Consider the following 19484-nt stretch of genomic DNA (forward strand, 5'->3'; position numbering starts at 1 on the left):
AATAAAAAGGTAAATAAAGAAATAAAAAGGGTCATAAAACACAAAAAAAACAACAATAACAAAATAAAAAAACAGAAAAGAAAAATACAATACGAAAAGAAGCAAAAAAATGCAAATATTGTATACAAAATTGTATGTGACACAATATTACAAATATTATATATATACAATAATAAGAGATAAAAGTGTTACATATATATTGTATAATAAAAAAATAAAAAGACAATATTCTAAATTAAGAAAAATGTATTTCATAAAAATGAATACTTTGCAGTTTCATTATCATAAATATATAAATATATATAAAAAAACCCCTAAAAGAATATTTCTTACTTTAAGGATTATTGTTTGAAAATGAAAAAAAATATTTGTTTGTTAAAAAATTATTTGTTTATTTGTTTCTGGTAATGAATGAAAAATATATTTTTCATAAACGTGGAGCATATTTTATTTACCATTTATTTAGAAAATTTATCTCGATTAATAATTTTCAGGACTAGAATTGTGAGTTGAATTATTTATCATCCATGGAAAAACCTTTATTTACAGATTCCCCGGGAGGAGCCTTTAGGGCTTAGATATGAAGGACAAAGTGATAAAATGAAAGTCGTTTCAAAAAACTACGAGAATTATTAGTTTCATTATATATATATATATATATATATATATATATATATATATATATATATATATATATATATATATATATATATATATATATATATATATATATATATATATATATATATATAGATACTCTTCTTTATACCTTGACAAAGAAAACAAAAAAAAATAATTCGAAAAGGCAATCTAATTAATTAGGGACTGTAATTAATTAATTATGACTTTAACAATAAACTTGATTATTTAACGAAAAAGATTTATAATTATACCATTACGATATGGGATAAAAAAATAATCTTTTCTAATTATTATTCTATTTATTTATTCAAAAGTAGAGAAAGGCAAATTTGTTTCATTATTTATTTATTTTAGGTACTAAGTAAACTTAATTTATTTACTTCTTGGTGGATTCCACGTCAGTTCAACACACTTATTTTCATGACTTGTTGGGATTTGGCTGTACTTTTGTAAATTTATTACTTTTATAGTGATAAACAACTCCACTAAATATTTTTTCAAAATTTTAAAAATTACCAAAAATATGGCATTTTCAAAATTTTTGTCTTTTTTTGAAAGTGCTATAACTTTAGTTCTTATTAACCGATTTTGGATTTTAAAAAAAGGATTTCTTTGGTTTTAAGTATATTTTAAGTTACAATTAATATAAAAAAGAAAAATTCAAAAAAAAATTTTTTTTGAAATTTTGAAAAATTAAAAATCCGTTTTTGAAAAAACATCATCTTTGATTTTTTTCAAAATTTTACTAAATGTTAGGGCAAATGTGCTTTACATGTCCTGTAAGTTTTATCTTGGGATCTCAAAGGGATTCGGAGTAAAAAAATAAAACGTAACCACAAATTACGAACATATGGGGCAAAATTCCTCACCTGCCCAGGTAAAAAAATGAATTTTCTCTAAACTTTGCTAAAATGTTACTATTATTAGTAGAAGTGTAAATATTAATTTTTTTTGAATTTGATAAAATATTTTGTGCAACACCTGTAAGAAAAGTAATACTTTGCATGCCTGTAAAGTAGGCGCAAAACAGTACTTTGCTGCACTAGTGCGGCAAAGTGCTTACTTTGCTGCACTAGTGCGGCAAAGTTCTTAAACTTTTGGGTTTTTTTGGTGATATACATAGGTATTTGTTTTCTATTTGTAGAATACCTGTTCTTTACAGTAATATACGAGTAGAAAACCACGTATATTACGTGCGGTAACACGTTCTAAACCCTGCTAAACAGTACGTATGTTGGCGTCAACTAGCGTTTCCAAACAGCTTTTTTTATCAAAACCAAAAGGTGTTGCACAAAGTACTGTGTGCAACACGTACGAAAGAAGATTTTCCAACTTCGTGCAAATTGCTGCCCTCGCTTCGCTCGGGACAGCAAACTTTGCACTCGTCGGAAAACAGCTTCTTTCTGTACTTGTTGCACAATATACTATTTTGAGTTATGGAGTTTCAAAATTTTGATTTTTTTGAAAATATCTTTTTTTCGATTTAATATATTGATAAGTAAAATTAATCAAATTTAAAGTATGAATAGTGATTTTTGAAGGGGTTTTCACGGGCTATAAGCTGGTGATGAAAAAAAAGTTGTTTTCTGTCAATTTGACCTTGAAATTCAAGGTCAAATTCTTAATTTCAATATAAAGTAGAACCCGGTTAATACGATCCCGTTTAATACGATTTGCCGCTTAACTCTTTGCCGTACATTAGTTTTCCCCACCTCAGAAACAAGCAGTTTGACAGTTGAATCACGTGGAAAATATCAGGGCCGAATGTTAGTTTGATTTTGAGGTTATGTTTACATAGGATATTTATGTTTGATAAAAGTCTTTAACAATCAAATTTACCATTTTTAAATTGTAATAAATTGCAAATATACATTTACACTTTACACAAAAAATCGTATTTTTAGTGATCAATTAGTATAATTAAATATAATTTATTGTAAAATATAAATGGGTTCCAATTTTGAGAAGGTACGATACTGCAAGTTTAGACACTTACATACTCACACATAACTAACTTATCAACACAAGCATAAACGCCTCTTCTCATTGGCTGTTCCCCCAAAAAGGACTCTAGACGACATTTCGTAACATATGAACGGCAAAGAGTTAAGACACTCATTTATGGTGGTCCCTGCAATTAAAGACATACATTTTATATCCCACCTAATACGTTTTCCCGCATAAGATGCATTCTTAGTGCGGTCCCTACAGAATCGTATTAAATAAGTTCTACTGTATCTCAAAATCGGTGTTTTTTATTTTTTTCTAACTTATCCCAATCGAAAGCTTACGTTTTTCTATATGAGCCATGTAAAAATCAGAGTGGGACCATGGAACTTTTTGAAGAAATTAATTATAAATCATCATTTTCTATGTAAAATAATGATAAATTATTATTTTCCTCAAAAATTCTCATGGTCCCACTCTGATTTTTACATGGCTCATAGAAAAAAGGTCACCAGCTTAAAGCCCGTGAAAACCTCTTTAAAAATCTCTATTCATAACTTTGAATTTGATTAATTTTACTTATCAATATATTAAATCGAAAAAAAGATATTTTCAAAAAAATCAAAATTTTGAAACTCCATAACTCAAAAAATATTTTATCAAATTCAAAAAAAAAATAATATTTACACTTCTACTAATAATAGTAACGTTTTAGCAAAGTTTAGAGAAAATTCATTTTTTTACCTGGGCAGTTGCGGAATTTTGCCCCATATGTTCGTAATGTGTGGTTACGTTTTATTTTTTTACTCCGAATCCCTTTGAGATCCCAAGATGAAATTTACAGGACATGTAAAGCACATTTGCCCTAACATTTGGTAAAATTTTGAAAAAAATCGAAGATTATGTTTTTTCAAAAACGGATTTTTAATTTTTCATATTTTCAAAAAAAAAATTTTTTTGAATTTTTCTTTTTTATATTAATTGTAACTTAAAATATACTTAAAACCAAAGAAATCCTTTTTTTAAAATCCAAAATCGGTTAATAAGAACCAAAGTTATAGCACTTTCAAAAAAAGACAAAAATTTTGAAAATGACATATTTTTGGTAATTTTCAAAATTTTGAAAAAATATTTAGTGGAGTTGTTTATCACTATAAAAGTAATAAATTTACAAAAGTACAGCCAAATCCCAACAAGTCATGAAAATAAGTGTGTTGATCTGATGTGGAATCCACCTCTTATTTTATTTTTTTTTATTTATTTTTTTTATTCTTTTGCTTCCTCATGAGGAAGCTTTGCATTGGTGACGATTTTCAATTTTTCAAAACAAGGTTATATGGACTCATTTTCATCTAGAACATATGTATATTCAATTATGAGCAAATGTCCAGATGTATGTGTGTGTGTATGTATGTGTGTATGTGTGTGTGTATGTGTGTATGTGTGTGTGTGTGTATGTCACAAAAATTGTGTACAAATTATCTCAGACAAATTTTGATGGATTGTCCTGAAATTTTGCAGGTTTATTGCAGTCATTAATACCTGAAATCTGACACAAGGATTTTCAAAAATATGTACAAAATTTTTTTTTATACAATTTTTTTAAAATTCAGAAAATTTTTTTTTTGTATTTTCTGAAATAATTTTTTTATTTGTTAATATTTTTATTAATTATTCTCAAAATTACATTCCTGGCAAGAAAACGAATCGATTGATGTATACAAAGTATATATTTTATCAAAATTTATAAAATTAATAAATATTTTTCTTTTTCACAAAAAATTCAAATTTGGTATTTTTTTCATAATTAATTTAATATTAATATTAATATTTTGAAATGATTATTCTATCATAAAATAGAAGCAATTGGCAAATGAAAGTGTAAATTTCACCAAATATTTATACAACAACTTATAAATGATTTATATAATTTTATTTTTAACCAATCTTCTGGACGAACCCTTTTGTACATAATTTTTCAAAAGTTTGCAATACCGCAATTTTTATATATTGAGGAAGCTTAATGGTCATAAAATGAACAACTTGTTTTTAATTGTTTTTTTTATTTATAATAAATTGAAATTTATTTGTAAATCAACAAATACATGAATATAGAAAAAAAATGGTTCTATATTGTCGTGTGGGATATTCTAAAAAATTGTAGACAAACATTTAGTATTGTCCATTTAAATATTAAAAAATAAAAATTAGTTAAATTGCAAAATTCCAAAATCATAAAATTTAAAAAAGAAAAAATCCTATAGAAAATTATATTTAAATAATTGAATTTTACTCGTATGAAGAAAATGGAAGGAAATAATAAATTTTCTTTTCTTTAAGAAAAAGGCTATAAATATAATATACTTCATTTGCTATATCAGTTTCAGTTCAATGAATATTAAATCGATTTTCCGTTCACAATATAATGTAGATAGTAAAATTTCCTCCTGTTTTTGTTACGCACGTTAAAAATACATGTTAATTTCAACATGCAAATCACGAGAAAAAATCATTAAGTATTATTCTAAAAGAAAAAATATGAATCAACTTACGATTCAATATGAATCGACTTACTTTTTTTCTATATATAGGTTTCATTATTATTAAACAATTCCCGAAAGTTAATTTTTATTTTATGAAAAAAATAACGAATTTTTTTATGGAAAAAAATATTTCAATTTTGAAAATGTAGAATCGTTTGTAATTATTCTTTTCTAACGAACACAATTTATTTGATTAATTATTTAATTAATTTATTTAATTAAACTACGCTATGATTTTGAATTAGTAAAAAATGTTTACTAATTTAAATTAGTGACTGATTTTCTGCTTTTGAATTAGTAAATTTTTCTAATGAATTTTATTTTCTACTTTTTAATTAGTAAATTTTACTAATAAATAGTATTTTCTATTCAAGTAGTAAATTTTACTATTGTTCTTCATGTATATTCTTTTTGGTTTTTACTCTCTAAATCTGAATTAGCGAAATTCCACTAATTTCCCAGCGATAAGTATATCACTGATTCAATTAGCGTATATGTATACGCTAATTAATCAGTGAAATTTCACTAATTCACAGCGTATATACGCTAATTGAATCAGTGATATACTTATCGCTGGGAAATTAGTGAAATCTCGCTAATTCAGATTTAGAGAGTACTTATATCTGATAACCCCTTGTTTATTATAGTAAATTTTACTAATAAATATTACTTCATACTTTATTCAATTAGTAAATTTTACTAATAAACAGTAATTTCTACTAATTTTAAATTAGTAAATTTTCCTAATAACAATTTGTTTGTATTTTATTTATTTAATTACTTAAGAACTAGCTAAAATGTTTCTTTTCTTATGGTACATAAACATACTTAAAAACATTTTTCATTTTCATATTAAATTATATTTTGAAAATAAAAATAAAAATTATTATAAGCAAAAAAAGGTTAAATGCATACATATATGAGAAATATTGAAAACAATTGAAAAAACAAAAGCATATACACAAAAGTCTAAGTTCTGGTATAATAATTTTACTAATAGTTTAAAATTAATTAAATTTTCAAAAAGTTGCGTTTACAATTTTCATAAATACATATGAATATTGAAATTTTATAAAATTTCAATTTTCAATGAGTTTCATTAGAAAATTTAAAGATTACTGAGGTTTTTAAAAATTTTAATAATTCAAATTCTTCTGAAATTTGTTAAATTTTTAATATATAATTAAGTAATTATTAAAAATAGTGGATTTATAGACGCATTTTACTCAAAAACACTAAAAAAAAAATTGAATTTTTGGTTAATTATCCGCTTTAATAATATTTAATTAAATATTGATTAATTATTTAATTAATATTTTATTTTAATTCTTTTTATTAAAAATAATTGAATTATATTTCGTTTCAATGGATTCGAATACAAATTGTTTGAAATAATTCGTTAAGTAACTAATTAAGAAGATTTTAATAATTATTGAAATAATTATTGATTTGACTAATTATTTAATTAATTAAAATTATTTGATTAATTATTAAAATTTATACCATATTGAGTTGTTCTCTATATTCATTAAGTAGAAAAAAAATTTAATGATTTAAAAAATTAGTTTTTTTTCTATAGTAAATAAAATATAAGAAGAAAATTTTAAATTCTTTTTTAATTTTAATTAAAAGTTTGTTTTTTTTGTATTTTACCTCCTCAACAGCAGTGTGATCAAAATAATCATGATGACCGGTCCAAAATCCAAGATGAGAATCAAAACCCCTATACAATGGTGTATATTCTTTTTTATAATGTCCCAAGTGCCATTTTCCCACAATGTGGGTACTATAGCCAAGTTGTTTCAAATATTGTGGTAGTAACTTTTCATTAAGTGGTAGTCCTCTGGGTTCAGCGGCTTTAAGAACCTGTGAGCGATATTTTATAAGGGCCATGAAAAAGGGAAAACAAATTCAGATTAAAAAAAAACATTTTTTTTTCCAAACTTTTTTGTACAGTATACTTAAATTTTTTTTATGTCACTAAATTTTTTAAATGTAATTCAAAAGTTTTTCTAACTATAACCGAAACGGATTTTTCATTAAAAATATATTTTCATTAATCAAAGGAAGAAGGAAAAAAAAAGAATTGTGAACAATATTTCGTGCGAGGAATATAGAAGAATGCGTGTTATCTCTTTCCTTTACTCTCTCCTTGGGAAAAGGAGAAAATGAGGGAATGAAATGCGGGTAAGACAAATGCTTGGGGATGTCTGATCTTGCAAACACTTTACTACTGATGTTCTATAAAGTACGTGACATTTAGGAAAATATTAATCATTCTTTTTAATATTATTAACAAATAATAATATAATACAATTTTCCCTTACAATTATTTATTACTCTCTTGATTAATGTTTCAACTGTCTATATTTTTTTTTATAAATTATTGAATTTTTTATTTACATTTATAGAAATTATTTATTTTATTTTAAAATATTTTTTTTCTTTCATACATTTATGAATAATAAATTTTTTTTGAATAAAAATAAATCGATTCAAATCGAACCGAAAAAATCAAAATAAAACGATTCGAATAAATCGAAAAATAAATACGAATATAAATTTAATTAAAGTAAATCAAATTGAATAAATCGATTCAAATAAATTGACTCAAATTAAATCGATCCGAATAAATCAAAATAAATCGTGTAATGAAACGATTCGAATAAATCGATTCGAAATAAATCGATTCGAATAAATAAAAAAAATAAAACGATAAATAATTCGATTCGAATAAAATGAAATAAATCGACTCGAATAAATTCAATCAAAATAAATCGATTTGATTAAATAGAAGTAAATTCGAGAAATAAATTGACTCGAATAAATCGATTTAAATAAACTGAATCGAAATAAATAGAGAAATAAATCGAATAGAATAAATCGTAGCGATATAAATTGAATGGAATAAAAAATTATTATTTAACACTTATGAATATTTATTTTATCATATGCGCAAGTGATGATTATTATTTGAAATAAAATTGACTATCTGTAAAATATGCAAAAATAAAAATTTCATCTATGGCCATACTTATGAATATAAATGTAATAAAGAATAAAACAAATGATTATGAATATAAATAATAAAAAATAAAATAAATGTTTATGAATAATATATAACGGTGCATATAGAAAAAAAATATTGCATTTCAACAGAATTCATAAAATGAAAATAATTCTTTGTTCTTTATTATTTAATTAAAATACGCACTGCGCGAGAATATCGTATTTTTTGTTAAAAATTTTTCCTGTACAAATTTACTAATAAACATTTAATATTATTTTTTTTTGTTAAATAAACTTTTATTTATTGCATATATACGAAGCGAGTGTTGAAGATTTTTTCAATTTAAAATATGACACAGATGGTTGAAATTTCATATAAAAGCAGACGGTGAAATTTGTCAAATATCTATTTTGCTCTAGTTTTCCTGAATTTAGAGAGCTCTCATATATAATAAAACAAAAAGATTTCTATTACTGATCTGCAATAATAAATTCACACACTGTTACTATTTTGTATATTCAAATTATCTTTATAAGCAAAATTTTTTATTTTTTACCATAAAAATTATTTCTTTTGTACAAGAATTTTTTTTCTTGGGTCAAAAATTATTTTAATTCTTCGTTTTGTAGAGAATTTATAAAAATTAAATTTTTTAGGTAAAAATTGTAATTTTTTATGAATAAAAATTCTTCTTTCTATTTATTTCAATTTTAGATACAAATTATAATTTTTCTATGTTTTTATGAATACAAAATTTTTTTTCTTTTTATTTAAATTTTTTAGGTATAGAAAATACAAATACAATAAAAAATACAAAAATAAATGTAAAAATAAATAAATAAATAATAAATAAAATAATAATAATAATAATAATAAATAAATGTACAAAATACAATACAAAATACAAATATATATATACAAATTATACGTTTTCTAACAAAAATTTTTTTTTTTTTTAATAAAAATTCTTTTTTCTATTTATTTAAAATATCTAGTGAATAGTGTCGTGTTAAGAATAATTTTGTTTGTGAAAACTAACGTGCGTAATTTTTTAAATAAATACATTTTCCCTATCTGTTCGAAAAAAGTCTGTGTCGTTGAGTACATTATTCACTTCAACACTTATACGATTAAAAACAGAGTTTTTTTTCGAAATTTGTACAATGAAAAATTGTACACGAAAAAACTTTTTATATAAAAATTCGTCTTTTTATATAAAAATTATTTTCTTGAAATTACTTGTTTTTAAGATAAAAATTATTTCTTTCTTCCAAAATTGATTCTTTTTATACAAAAATTCATTTTCTATATTAAAATTATTTTTTTATACAAGAATAATTACTCTTTTTAGGGTGAAAATTATTTCTTTTACATGAAAATTCTACTTTTTATACAAAACGTTTTTCTTTTTTTTTAAGTCAAAAGTATTTCTTTCGGACAAAAAATTCATTTTTTTATATAGAAATTCACTTTCTATATTAAAATGATTTTTTTATACAATAAGAATTACTTTTTTAGGTGGAAATTATTCCTTTCATAATAAATTCTTCTTTTTATATAAACATTTTTTTTTTAATTGAAAAATTTTTCCCTTGTATGAAAATTCCTCTCTTTATATAAAAATAATTTTGTTTACACAAGAATTATTTTTTTAAGTGAAAATTATTTTTTTTATAAATAAAATCTTCCTTTTATTTAAAACTTACTTTTTTTACACAAAAATAATTTTTTAAAATTGAAAAATATGTGTTTTGTATGAAAATTCCTCTTTTTATATAAAAAATATTTTTTATACAAGAATTAGTTTTCTAGGCGGAAATTTATTTCCTTTAGTTACATAAAAATTCTTCTTCTTTTAATGAAAATAATTTTTTTTAATAAAAAAGTATTTTTTTTCTTTTTTGATAAAATAATTTTTTTTTATTTAAAAATTATTTTTTTATGTAAATTCTTTTTAGTATTTGTAAAGTGAAGGATAACTTACACTGTGTTGCATACCAGTGTGAATTGGATATTTTCCTGTCATTAGGGCACTTCTTGAAGGCGTACAAATTGGCGTAACATAATAATTATGCAACATAAGTCCAGTGTACGCAAGAGCATCAATGTTGGGCGTTAAAATTTGCCCCGAACCATGAAATCCAACGTCATTCCATCCCTTTTAATTAAAAAATACATGTAAACTATTTACTTTACTAAAATTTTCATTATTTCTAAATTGTTACTATATTTTCGTAACAAATTTTTTACTATTATTTTTACCATACCAAACTAGTAAAATTTATTTACAGGTACTTTTTCAGAATATTAGAAATTAAATATTAAAATGTTTTTAAAATAATAAAAAATATCGAGAGAGAAAGAAATAAGTAAATTTAAATGAAAAGGAAACTAAAGTAAATAAAAGATATTCAATTTATTGAAACAAAAAATATCGAAAATGAAAGAAAAAAAATAAGTAAATTTAAATGAAAAGGAAATTAAAGTAAATAAAAGATATTGAATTTATTGAAACAAAAAATATCGAAAATGAAAGAAAAAAAATAAGTAAATTTAAATGAAAAGGAAATTAAAGTAAATAAAGATATTCAATTTGTTGAAACAAAAAATATCGAAAATGAAAGAAAAAAAATAAGTAAATTCAAATGAAAAGGAAATAAAAATTAATTTAACTTTTGCAAGAATTTATTTAAGATTCATTTAATTTTTCTTTTGTATGATAGGAATATCTTTGAGTAAAAAATTAGTAACATTTTCTCCTTTTAATTCTACATCAAAAGATATAATTTTTCATTTGTTGTTTGAAGAAAAAGAAAAAAAAAAAAGAAATAAGTATATAAACTTACCAAGTCGTCCGCAAGAATAAAAATGATATGCGGTTTACTGTCTGCCAAGACTCCAAATGGAGTAAGAATAAGAAACAAAATAGTGAGACTGTGTATCATCTTGCCGCGGCAAAAGTAAAGACAAACTCCTGGGTAATGTAAGAAAACTTTTTTCAAAAGCGAAAACTGAACTGCGTTGTGTGTGTATGCACCTCTTCAAAGAAAGACAGATAATAAATTTTTCTGCCAAAAGATTTATTATTTCACTTCACTATGTTATAAACAAATACCAAATTTTCATTTCATATTTCATTTATGTGTTTTATCCTAAAAAAAAAATCAAAATCAAAATTTCCATCAAAAAATAGTGCGTTCAAACCAGTTTTACTTTAAATAAATAACTAATTTTTTTAGCTGTATAATCTCTTAAATTATTTTACTATTAAAATCAATTTTTTATTAAGAAGATAATTATTTTTCTATTTTATTACTATTTTTTACAAATTTTTGTTGACTTTATAACAATAAATTAAAAAAATGTTGAATATCAAATAATTAATTTTATTTTAATTAAATTTAAGTAGAAATTAATTTTATTTCTTTTTATTTATAACTTAATTTGAGTATAGAAATTAAATTTGTTTTTTAATTTAATTCAATTCAAGTAGAAATTAAATTTGTTTTTTTATTTAATTCAATTCAATGTTGAAATTAAACTTGTTTTTTTATTTAATTCAATCCAAGTAGAAATTAAATTTGTTTTTTCATTTAATTTCATTTAAGTAGAAATTAAATTTGCATTTCTATTTAATTCAATTTGAGTAGAAATTTAATTTGTTTTTTATACTATTTCAATAGTTACTAATTTTACTTTTTTTATTTAATTCAATTTAAGTAAAAATTAATGTAGTGTTTTCAATTAATATTTAGGTAATTTAAGTAGAAATTCGTTGAAACAGAAAATTAATTTTACTTTTTTTATTTCATTATTAATTTGAATAGAAATTAATTTTATGTTTTTATTTCATTCAATTCAAGTAGAAAATTAAATTAGTTTTTTATTTAATTAAATTCAAGTAGAAATTGAATTTTGTTTTCTTATTTCATTCTTAATTTAAATACCTAGAAAATTTTAGTTTTTTATTTAATTTAACTTGAGTGGAAATTAATTTTTTTTGTTTAATTCAATTCAAGTAGAAATTAAATTAGTTCGTTTTTAAGTAGAAATTAAAATTTATTGTTTAATTTAATTAAATTTTAAGTAGAAATTAAATTCTATTTTTTTACTTAATTTAAATTGAGTAGAAATTAAATTTTATTTTTTTTTAATTAATTCAATTTGAGTAGAAATTAATTTTATTTTTTTATGTTTATTTTAATTGAAGTAGAAATTAGATTAGTTCCTTTTTTTTAGTAGAAATTAAATTTTATTTTTTTTACTTAATTTCATTTAAGTAGAAAGTAATTTTCACTAAATATTGAAAAATATTTTTAATTAAACTTTTGCTTTTTCTTATTTTCTGTTTATTTCCTGTCGCTTTAAAGTATTCTTAAGAATTTATTTAGTCGCCTTGAATAGTAATTTCACTTTTAAGTGTAAAATTTGTTTTAAGTATAAGCAAAGTCTTCGAAAGGTACTGTCGACTTTAGTCAAGAGGCGAGAAAATTGTGTCTCAGTTTGTCAGTTTGGCGCGGAGAGGGGGGTATTCATTCATTTATTCTTATCACACTAACACTATATATATATATATATACATACATATATATATATATACATGCCCAAATCATTATTTAATATCGCAAAGTCAACGCAATGTCGACGCATTTTTACTTCAATTAAAATCAGAAATTACTTGCAAAGAATTTTTTCGTCAAACATTTTTTATCGAAAATATAATTTGTATAATATTTTTTTTTATTTTTAAATTTTATTTAACTAAATAATTAAATAATTAAATAGTTAAATAATTAAATTGTTAAATCATTAAATTATTAAATTGTTAAATCATTAAATATAAGAAAAAATACTAAATTAAACAAATTTGTTTAGTAAAACAAATTTACCTTTTATTGATTTTGGTCTAAATTATTTTTTTTTATTATTTTTTTTATTTATTACAATTTATGATAATTTACCATTTATTATAATTTATAATAATAACCCTGGACTAAATAGTCAGACAAATTGTAAAAATTATTATCAAATGAGCAAAAAAAAAATAATAAAAATTCTAAATAATATAATAAAAAAAATTATTTATAATAAAATATAATATAATGAAAATATTAAACATATATAATATACAATATTTTAGGCTTAAAATATACTTTTTATTACGCAATAAATATTTTTCAAATTAATTTATATTTTATTTTATTTATTCTATTTTATTCTATTTTTTTTCGATTTTGTTTATTTATTTTGTATTGCAACACCAAATAAGTTTTGTAAATTAATCCCAAAGTCCATTAGAAATTCATTGCACTATTTAGTTTCTACTTGAATATTCCAGTGCCAAGAGCAAGTGAATATATATTATATTCTGAGTAAATTTAGTGTAAGATGCTGTGTTTTCTCCGCATGCGATTCTGAAAATTGTGATCTCAAGTGAAAAAAGCTTATTTCCTTAATGAAATCTACTAATAGTGCGATAATATAATTCCATTAGACATATCAGAAATTAACTGTTCACTGCGCTTTTTTCTTTTTTTGTTTGTTTGAAATAGAAATTTTATTGGAAAAAGGAGCAAAAAATAAAGAAAAATAAAATAAAAATTAAATTAAATATACAAAGTTTATAGACACTGTACGAGAAAATTTTAATTAAAATATAAATATCGAAGACTAGAGTCAAAAACATTGATTGCTTTTCACTCTGTACGTCCTTTCAAGCACAAACTCATATACACTCACTCAGAAAGTAGAGATGAGAAGCGAATATAAAAAAGAAAATGAATCCTGAAAATTTTAAAAGGAAGAGAAAATATTTAAATTCTTATTTAAAAGTTTACCAGAGAAAAATTATATTTTTAATTTTTTGAATTTTTGAAATAACAATTTTTTTCCACTCTTTTTTCTACGTTATTTCAAAGGACAGAAAAATTATTTTTACCTTTAAAAAGCAAAATTTGTTGAACGAGGGAATAAATTAATTTTTTTCTTTTTCTTTTTTATGTTTGCAAAAAAAAGATTTCATTTTTTTTTTACTTCTTTCTTTTCTCCAACAAATTAATAAAAATATTTATTTCGTCTTCAGGGAAATTTTTTATTACGATAATAATTTTTCGTCACTGAAATAAGAAAATAAGTTTAGTTTCTAATTTGTAAAACTTGAGTTTTAATTTTTTGTGTTGCCTAATTTATGACGAAAAAAAAATTCATTTGATTCAAATAATAAATAATATTTAATTAAAAAAGAATGAAAAATATTTGTCTATTATCAAATAAATATTTACTTGAGTCAAATAATTTTGAATTAATTGAACAGTATTTGATTCAAATATTTAAATTATTGATTCAAATACAATTTAATTGACTTCAATAAAAATGATTGATTCAAAAACAATTTAAATTGATAACGTAAATAAAAATTAATTTTCAAGTAAATATTTATTTAATAAAAGTACTAATCGATTATTTGAATGAAGTAAATTTTTTTTCTTAGTGCGACATTTTTTAGTTAACATATTTCCTTTTTTTAAATTTTAAACTTTTGGATAAAGAAAAAACGACAATAATTTTTCTGAAAGTAAATTTTATCGATTTTTTATTTTTCATCTAAAAAAAAAGTTTCAAAGGCAATATATTCTGCGTTTACTTTTTTTTATTTGCTTTAGTGAAAAATTGAAACAAACTAGGAAAATATAAAAAGTTGATTTTTCTGTCTTGTTTCAAAAACGAGGAGGCAAGAAGTTGGGAGAAAATTAAATGCATATATTTATTTTTTACTTTTCGTCTCATCCATTTACGCTGATTGCCAATTACAAAAATGAATTTTAGATACTAATTTACATTTATTTTGAAATTTTTCGCGAAACTAATATGAAAAATCGCACATAATATGATGTGAGAAAAAAAAGAGGGAGAGAGATAATCTGTATATTTTTAATTAAAAATTTTTAACGATCCACTTTTCGATATTACTGATGCGAGGAAATATGTTCTTCTTTTTCTTTTTTTTGTTTGCTATTTATACACGCGCCAGTCTTTGGCTCAATTATGCAAAGAAAAGTCTATAGTAATTTGATAAAAGTTGACTTTTTTCACTTCTCTTTTTTTTCTTGTTTGCCAATATAAAGTCCTTTTTTACACAACCAAAGTCAAAGCTCTAGAAAAAACAGTTCCACCCTTAACTTTCAAATGGCTTCTTTTTTTTAAATTATTGTGCATCGTAAAAATCGATTTGCCAATTATTAACAATTACTTTCGCTTACATATGACTTCTGCAAAAAAAAAATTCTGCACGAGAATGCTCGCTAAATATTTTTTTCATTTTTTTAATTATTTTTGTATGCTTTGTAATGAAAGAATTATTTTTATTTCTTTATGGAAGAAAATTATATTTTATTTTTGTTTTATTTTTATTAAATATTTATTTAATTTAAAAAAAATTTTTTTTTAGAAAAAGAAAAAGAAAAAAATTTAGGAAAAGAAAATTATATTTTTTTAGAAAATTTAGAAAAAGAAAATTATATTTTCTTTTTCTAAATATTTTTTTTTCTTTTCCTAAAGTTTTCTTCTTTAATAATATATTATTATATATTATAATCGTACTATAAATAAACGAATAAAATAAATATTTAATTTAGAGATAGCAAAAAGTATTTAATTACAAAAAAATTATCGGTACTTAAAAAAATTCCGTGATGAAATTTGTGGCCTAAAGATGACGATAATAAATCTTCTGTCGCATCCTTCATCCTTTTTTTGTCAATTGATAAATTATTAATCGATAAACGAATGAGAGTGTGTGTGATAGAAAAAATTGTAAAGATTTGTGTATCATTTTGTTTGGTAATTACAAATTTTATGCAATTTTTCATTTACAAAATAAAAATAAAATGTACTGTCAGAATTTTGTGTATTTTATTAATTAATTTATTTTAAATATAAAATTTATTTAAAAAATTAAAAAAATTTTCAATTGAAAGAAAAATAAACAAAAATATTTTTATTCGTTTATTAATTTTAAATATATAACAATTTATGTACACAATTAAAGAATATTTCCATTTTTTGTCTTTTGAAAAATAGAAGAAAAATACTTTGAATTTAGAGATGGACTTACTTTAACTGAACTTTATATTCACGCAAAAATAAATAAAAATATATTGACAATTATAAATATATAAATATTTCGCAATGAAAAAAATTTTCCAATTTAAAAAAAAATCTAAAATACTCTCCTTTATGTAAAAAAAATTATTTTAATTAAAAAAGCAATTTTTACAGTTTAGATATAACCAAATTACAGAAGAATATTTATTCTGTTTCTAATAAAAAATACAGTTTCAATTACAATTCCCAAACCTTTTAGTTTGAAAAAAGAAACTAATCTACAATATTTTAATCTTCCGCGGGACAGAAAATTTTATGACTCATTTGATTTCTTCTTCTCATTGCCAACTTTCTTCCTTATTTTCTGCTGCATTGCGGAATTTCAGACATAATTACAAACAATCTAAGTAAGTGCTTTACTGAAATATTCAACTAACAAAGTTTCGTCCAATTTTCCAAGAAAAAATTAATTTTTTTATCTGTTTTTTTCTTATTTTTTTTTTATTAGAAAAAATGAAAAAATTATCTCTAGATAAAAAAAATTTAATATTTCAAAAAAACTATTCGCATTTGAATTATTTATTCATAAGCTCTCAAGAGCAGCGAATACTTGGACTCAGTTCGTGTGATGTTTATGTAATATTTGAGAAAAAAGAAAACTTAGGGAAAATTTAATTTTATGAATAAAGTTTTTATTATTTTTTTTTGGACTAGATTTTTTTTATTAATTTTTTTTTCGAGATTTTTTAAAAATTTATTTTGCACTAGTTTATTTATTTTATTAATTGTTTTCTGTACTAATTTATTTTTTTTTTATTCATTTTTTTGCAGTCGATTCTTTTCTTTTATTAATTTTTCTCAATAATTTATTTCTTTAATTTGTAGAGTAATGAGTTATTTCTTTATTCATTTTTTTGCAATTGTTTATTTTTCTTTATTCATTTTTATCCACTCGATTTTTTTTATTCATTTTTTGAACTATATATTAATTTTTTTGCTCTAATTTATTTTTCTTTATTAATTTCTTTTCGCTTGGTTATAATTTTTTTTATTAATTTTTTGCACCAGTTTATTTTTTTTCTGCATATTATTATCTGATAAAATACACTTAAAAGGGAAATTAATTTAAAAATTGAGTTTTCAATAATTTAAAACACTCAATGAAGAAGTAATGTACTCGAAACAATTGAAGAAGAGTTGTTTCGCGAAAATTGAAGTATTTTCCAATTTTCGTGGGGAAAACGACAAGTAGTTGAAAAGGAGTTTGAAAAGATCTATTGAAAGTTGAGAATATAAAAATTTTCTTTCGCCCAAGGTTTCAATGAAACGAATAAATGAAATTCTATTTTAAACAAAAGAAAGAATTTTTTTTCTAGTAAAATAAAAAAATTTTGTTATTTTATGTTTATTTATTTTTTTTTAACTAACACAAAAACTAAATGATTATTTTAAATAAATTATTTTTGGCAAATAATAATTTTAAGAAAATTATTTATTTATTTACTTATTTCTTTATTTATTGAGATACATTCTCGCAGTCCAAGAAGGTTCCATGAATGATTAACAAAATGAAATAAAAATACAAATGAATTTTAAAGAAATTATTTTAAGGGAAAAATAATTTGTAATAAATTATTTTAAGGTAAAAAATAAAACTGGAAATAAATGAAAAATAAATTGAAATAAATTATTTTAAGTTAAAAAATAATTATCTTTAAGTAAAAAATAATTTGAAATAGAGAATTGATAGTAAATAATAATTTCAAGTAAATTTGACGCGCTCCCTACAAAGATGCCTAAGAAGCAAAAATTTTTAGGTTATGTTTAACATTTTTGGTGTAAAAATTCAGAAAGAGAATCAATTTCTATTGTCAATTATTGACGTTTAAGTTTTTATTGAATCCAAAATATTCAGTGAAAACTGTTTTCGAATATAAATAATTAAAAAGAAACTGTAAATTAAAATAAAAATATGAAAAACATAACCTTAAAGTATAGAAAAAAATGAAATAGAAAAATAAATATAAAAGTTGAATAATTTGGAAGTAATATAATAAAATCAGGAATTAAATGAAATGAAAGCAGTAAAAATAGAATTTAATTTGAATTACTTTGAATTACAGATGAATGCGGTGTGTAGATGTAATGGAGGACATAATGTTAACGACCACTGAGGCAAACTTCACGGAATACGATTTTCATAAAATAGCCACAAATGTTTATCAAAATTGGAGTAATATTTCATGCGAGGAACTCTTCTCAAACAGCAAAACTGTACTCTCAGTCACATGGTTTCAGATGACAATTTACTTTTTGTACACGACCGTATTTGTAGTTGCATTAGTTGGTAATGGACTGGTGTGTTATGTTGTAATCAGTAGTCCCCGAATGAAAACGGTGACAAATTATTTTATCGTTAATTTGGCCGTCGGCGATATACTCATGGATCTTTTTTGTGTGCCAACAACTTTCTTCAGTACATTGGTACTTCAATATTGGCCGTTTGGTTCGAAACTTTGTCCCGGCGTCAATTATTCTCAGGTAAATTTTATTATTTTGCATTTCAACTGCATTAAAAGAATTCAAATAATACCTAATTCTTAAAAAATAAAAAATTTTTTTTTAAATTAAAAAAAATATATTATTAATAATAATACCCCGTCTGCTCTTCTTCGCTTGTGGGAGACGAATTTTATTTCCACCTGTCGGACAGTTATGGAATTAAAATAGCGCGAAATAATAAATTTTCATTAAAAGAAAATTTTTATAACTAACTAAATCAATAAATATTAATTTAGTAATTAATAAATAAGCAACTAAAAAATTTTCTTTTCAAATATTAAAAATTTTAAATTTTAAAATTAACTATTATAATAATTTGAATGTTCTTTCATTCATTCACTTTTTCTGTTCCTCACACTCTAAAGTTGTCTTTTGTTTATACTTTTGTTTTTTGTTAACTTTAGATAGATTGTATACTATATTATTATATATGATTATTTTTATTTTATAATTAATTCAAAATTGCAATAACAAATAGAAATCATCAGAATTTTTTTCACTTCTTTTCATTAAAAGACTAAAATTTTGTTAAATATTATGTTTTGTCAAATTGAAATTATGCAGATTTTTGTTCTTTACTTCTAAACAAAATTAGAAAATTGTTAAACAACTGTGATTAAGAAATAGAAAATTTATTTATTTTGCATTATTTTTCTTTATGAATCACAATTTTTTTA

The 19484-nt window shown here is 21.7% G+C and overlaps 2 protein-coding genes across 5 annotated transcripts in view; one reads left to right on the forward strand and one right to left on the reverse strand.

Annotated features, from left to right (window-relative positions):
• Nucleotides 1–19484, forward strand: part of LOC122511377 (RYamide receptor) — a 199893-nt gene that overhangs the window by 154461 nt on the left and 25948 nt on the right. For both annotated transcript variants that reach the window (XM_043626570.1, XM_043626568.1), the window contains exon 2: nucleotides 18369–18786. In XM_043626570.1, the coding sequence (XP_043482505.1) occupies nucleotides 18373–18786 (414 nt within the window). In that variant the 5' untranslated portion in view covers nucleotides 18369–18372. The remainder of the gene's footprint in view (nucleotides 1–18368; nucleotides 18787–19484) is intronic.
• The window catches only part of LOC122511376 (arylsulfatase B), a 57304-nt gene that overhangs the window by 13370 nt on the left and 24450 nt on the right, over nucleotides 1–19484 (reverse strand). The window contains exons 1-4 of one of the 3 annotated variants that reach the window (XM_043626565.1): nucleotides 12408–12606; nucleotides 10989–11294; nucleotides 10127–10300; nucleotides 6786–6998 (exon numbers count right to left, since the gene is read on the reverse strand). In XM_043626565.1, coding sequence (XP_043482500.1) covers nucleotides 6786–6998; nucleotides 10127–10300; nucleotides 10989–11087 — 486 coding nt within the window. In that variant the 5' untranslated portion in view covers nucleotides 11088–11294; nucleotides 12408–12606. Of the gene's footprint in view, nucleotides 1–6785; nucleotides 6999–10126; nucleotides 10301–10988; nucleotides 11295–12407; nucleotides 12607–19484 lie in introns of those variants that run through there. The other 2 variants (XM_043626567.1, XM_043626566.1) reach the window with 2 other exon arrangements.

Source organism: Leptopilina heterotoma, unplaced genomic scaffold, assembly GCF_015476425.1.
Source record: "Leptopilina heterotoma isolate Lh14 unplaced genomic scaffold, ASM1547642v1 Lhet_81, whole genome shotgun sequence".
Taxonomy (NCBI): Eukaryota; Metazoa; Arthropoda; class Insecta; order Hymenoptera; family Figitidae; genus Leptopilina; species Leptopilina heterotoma.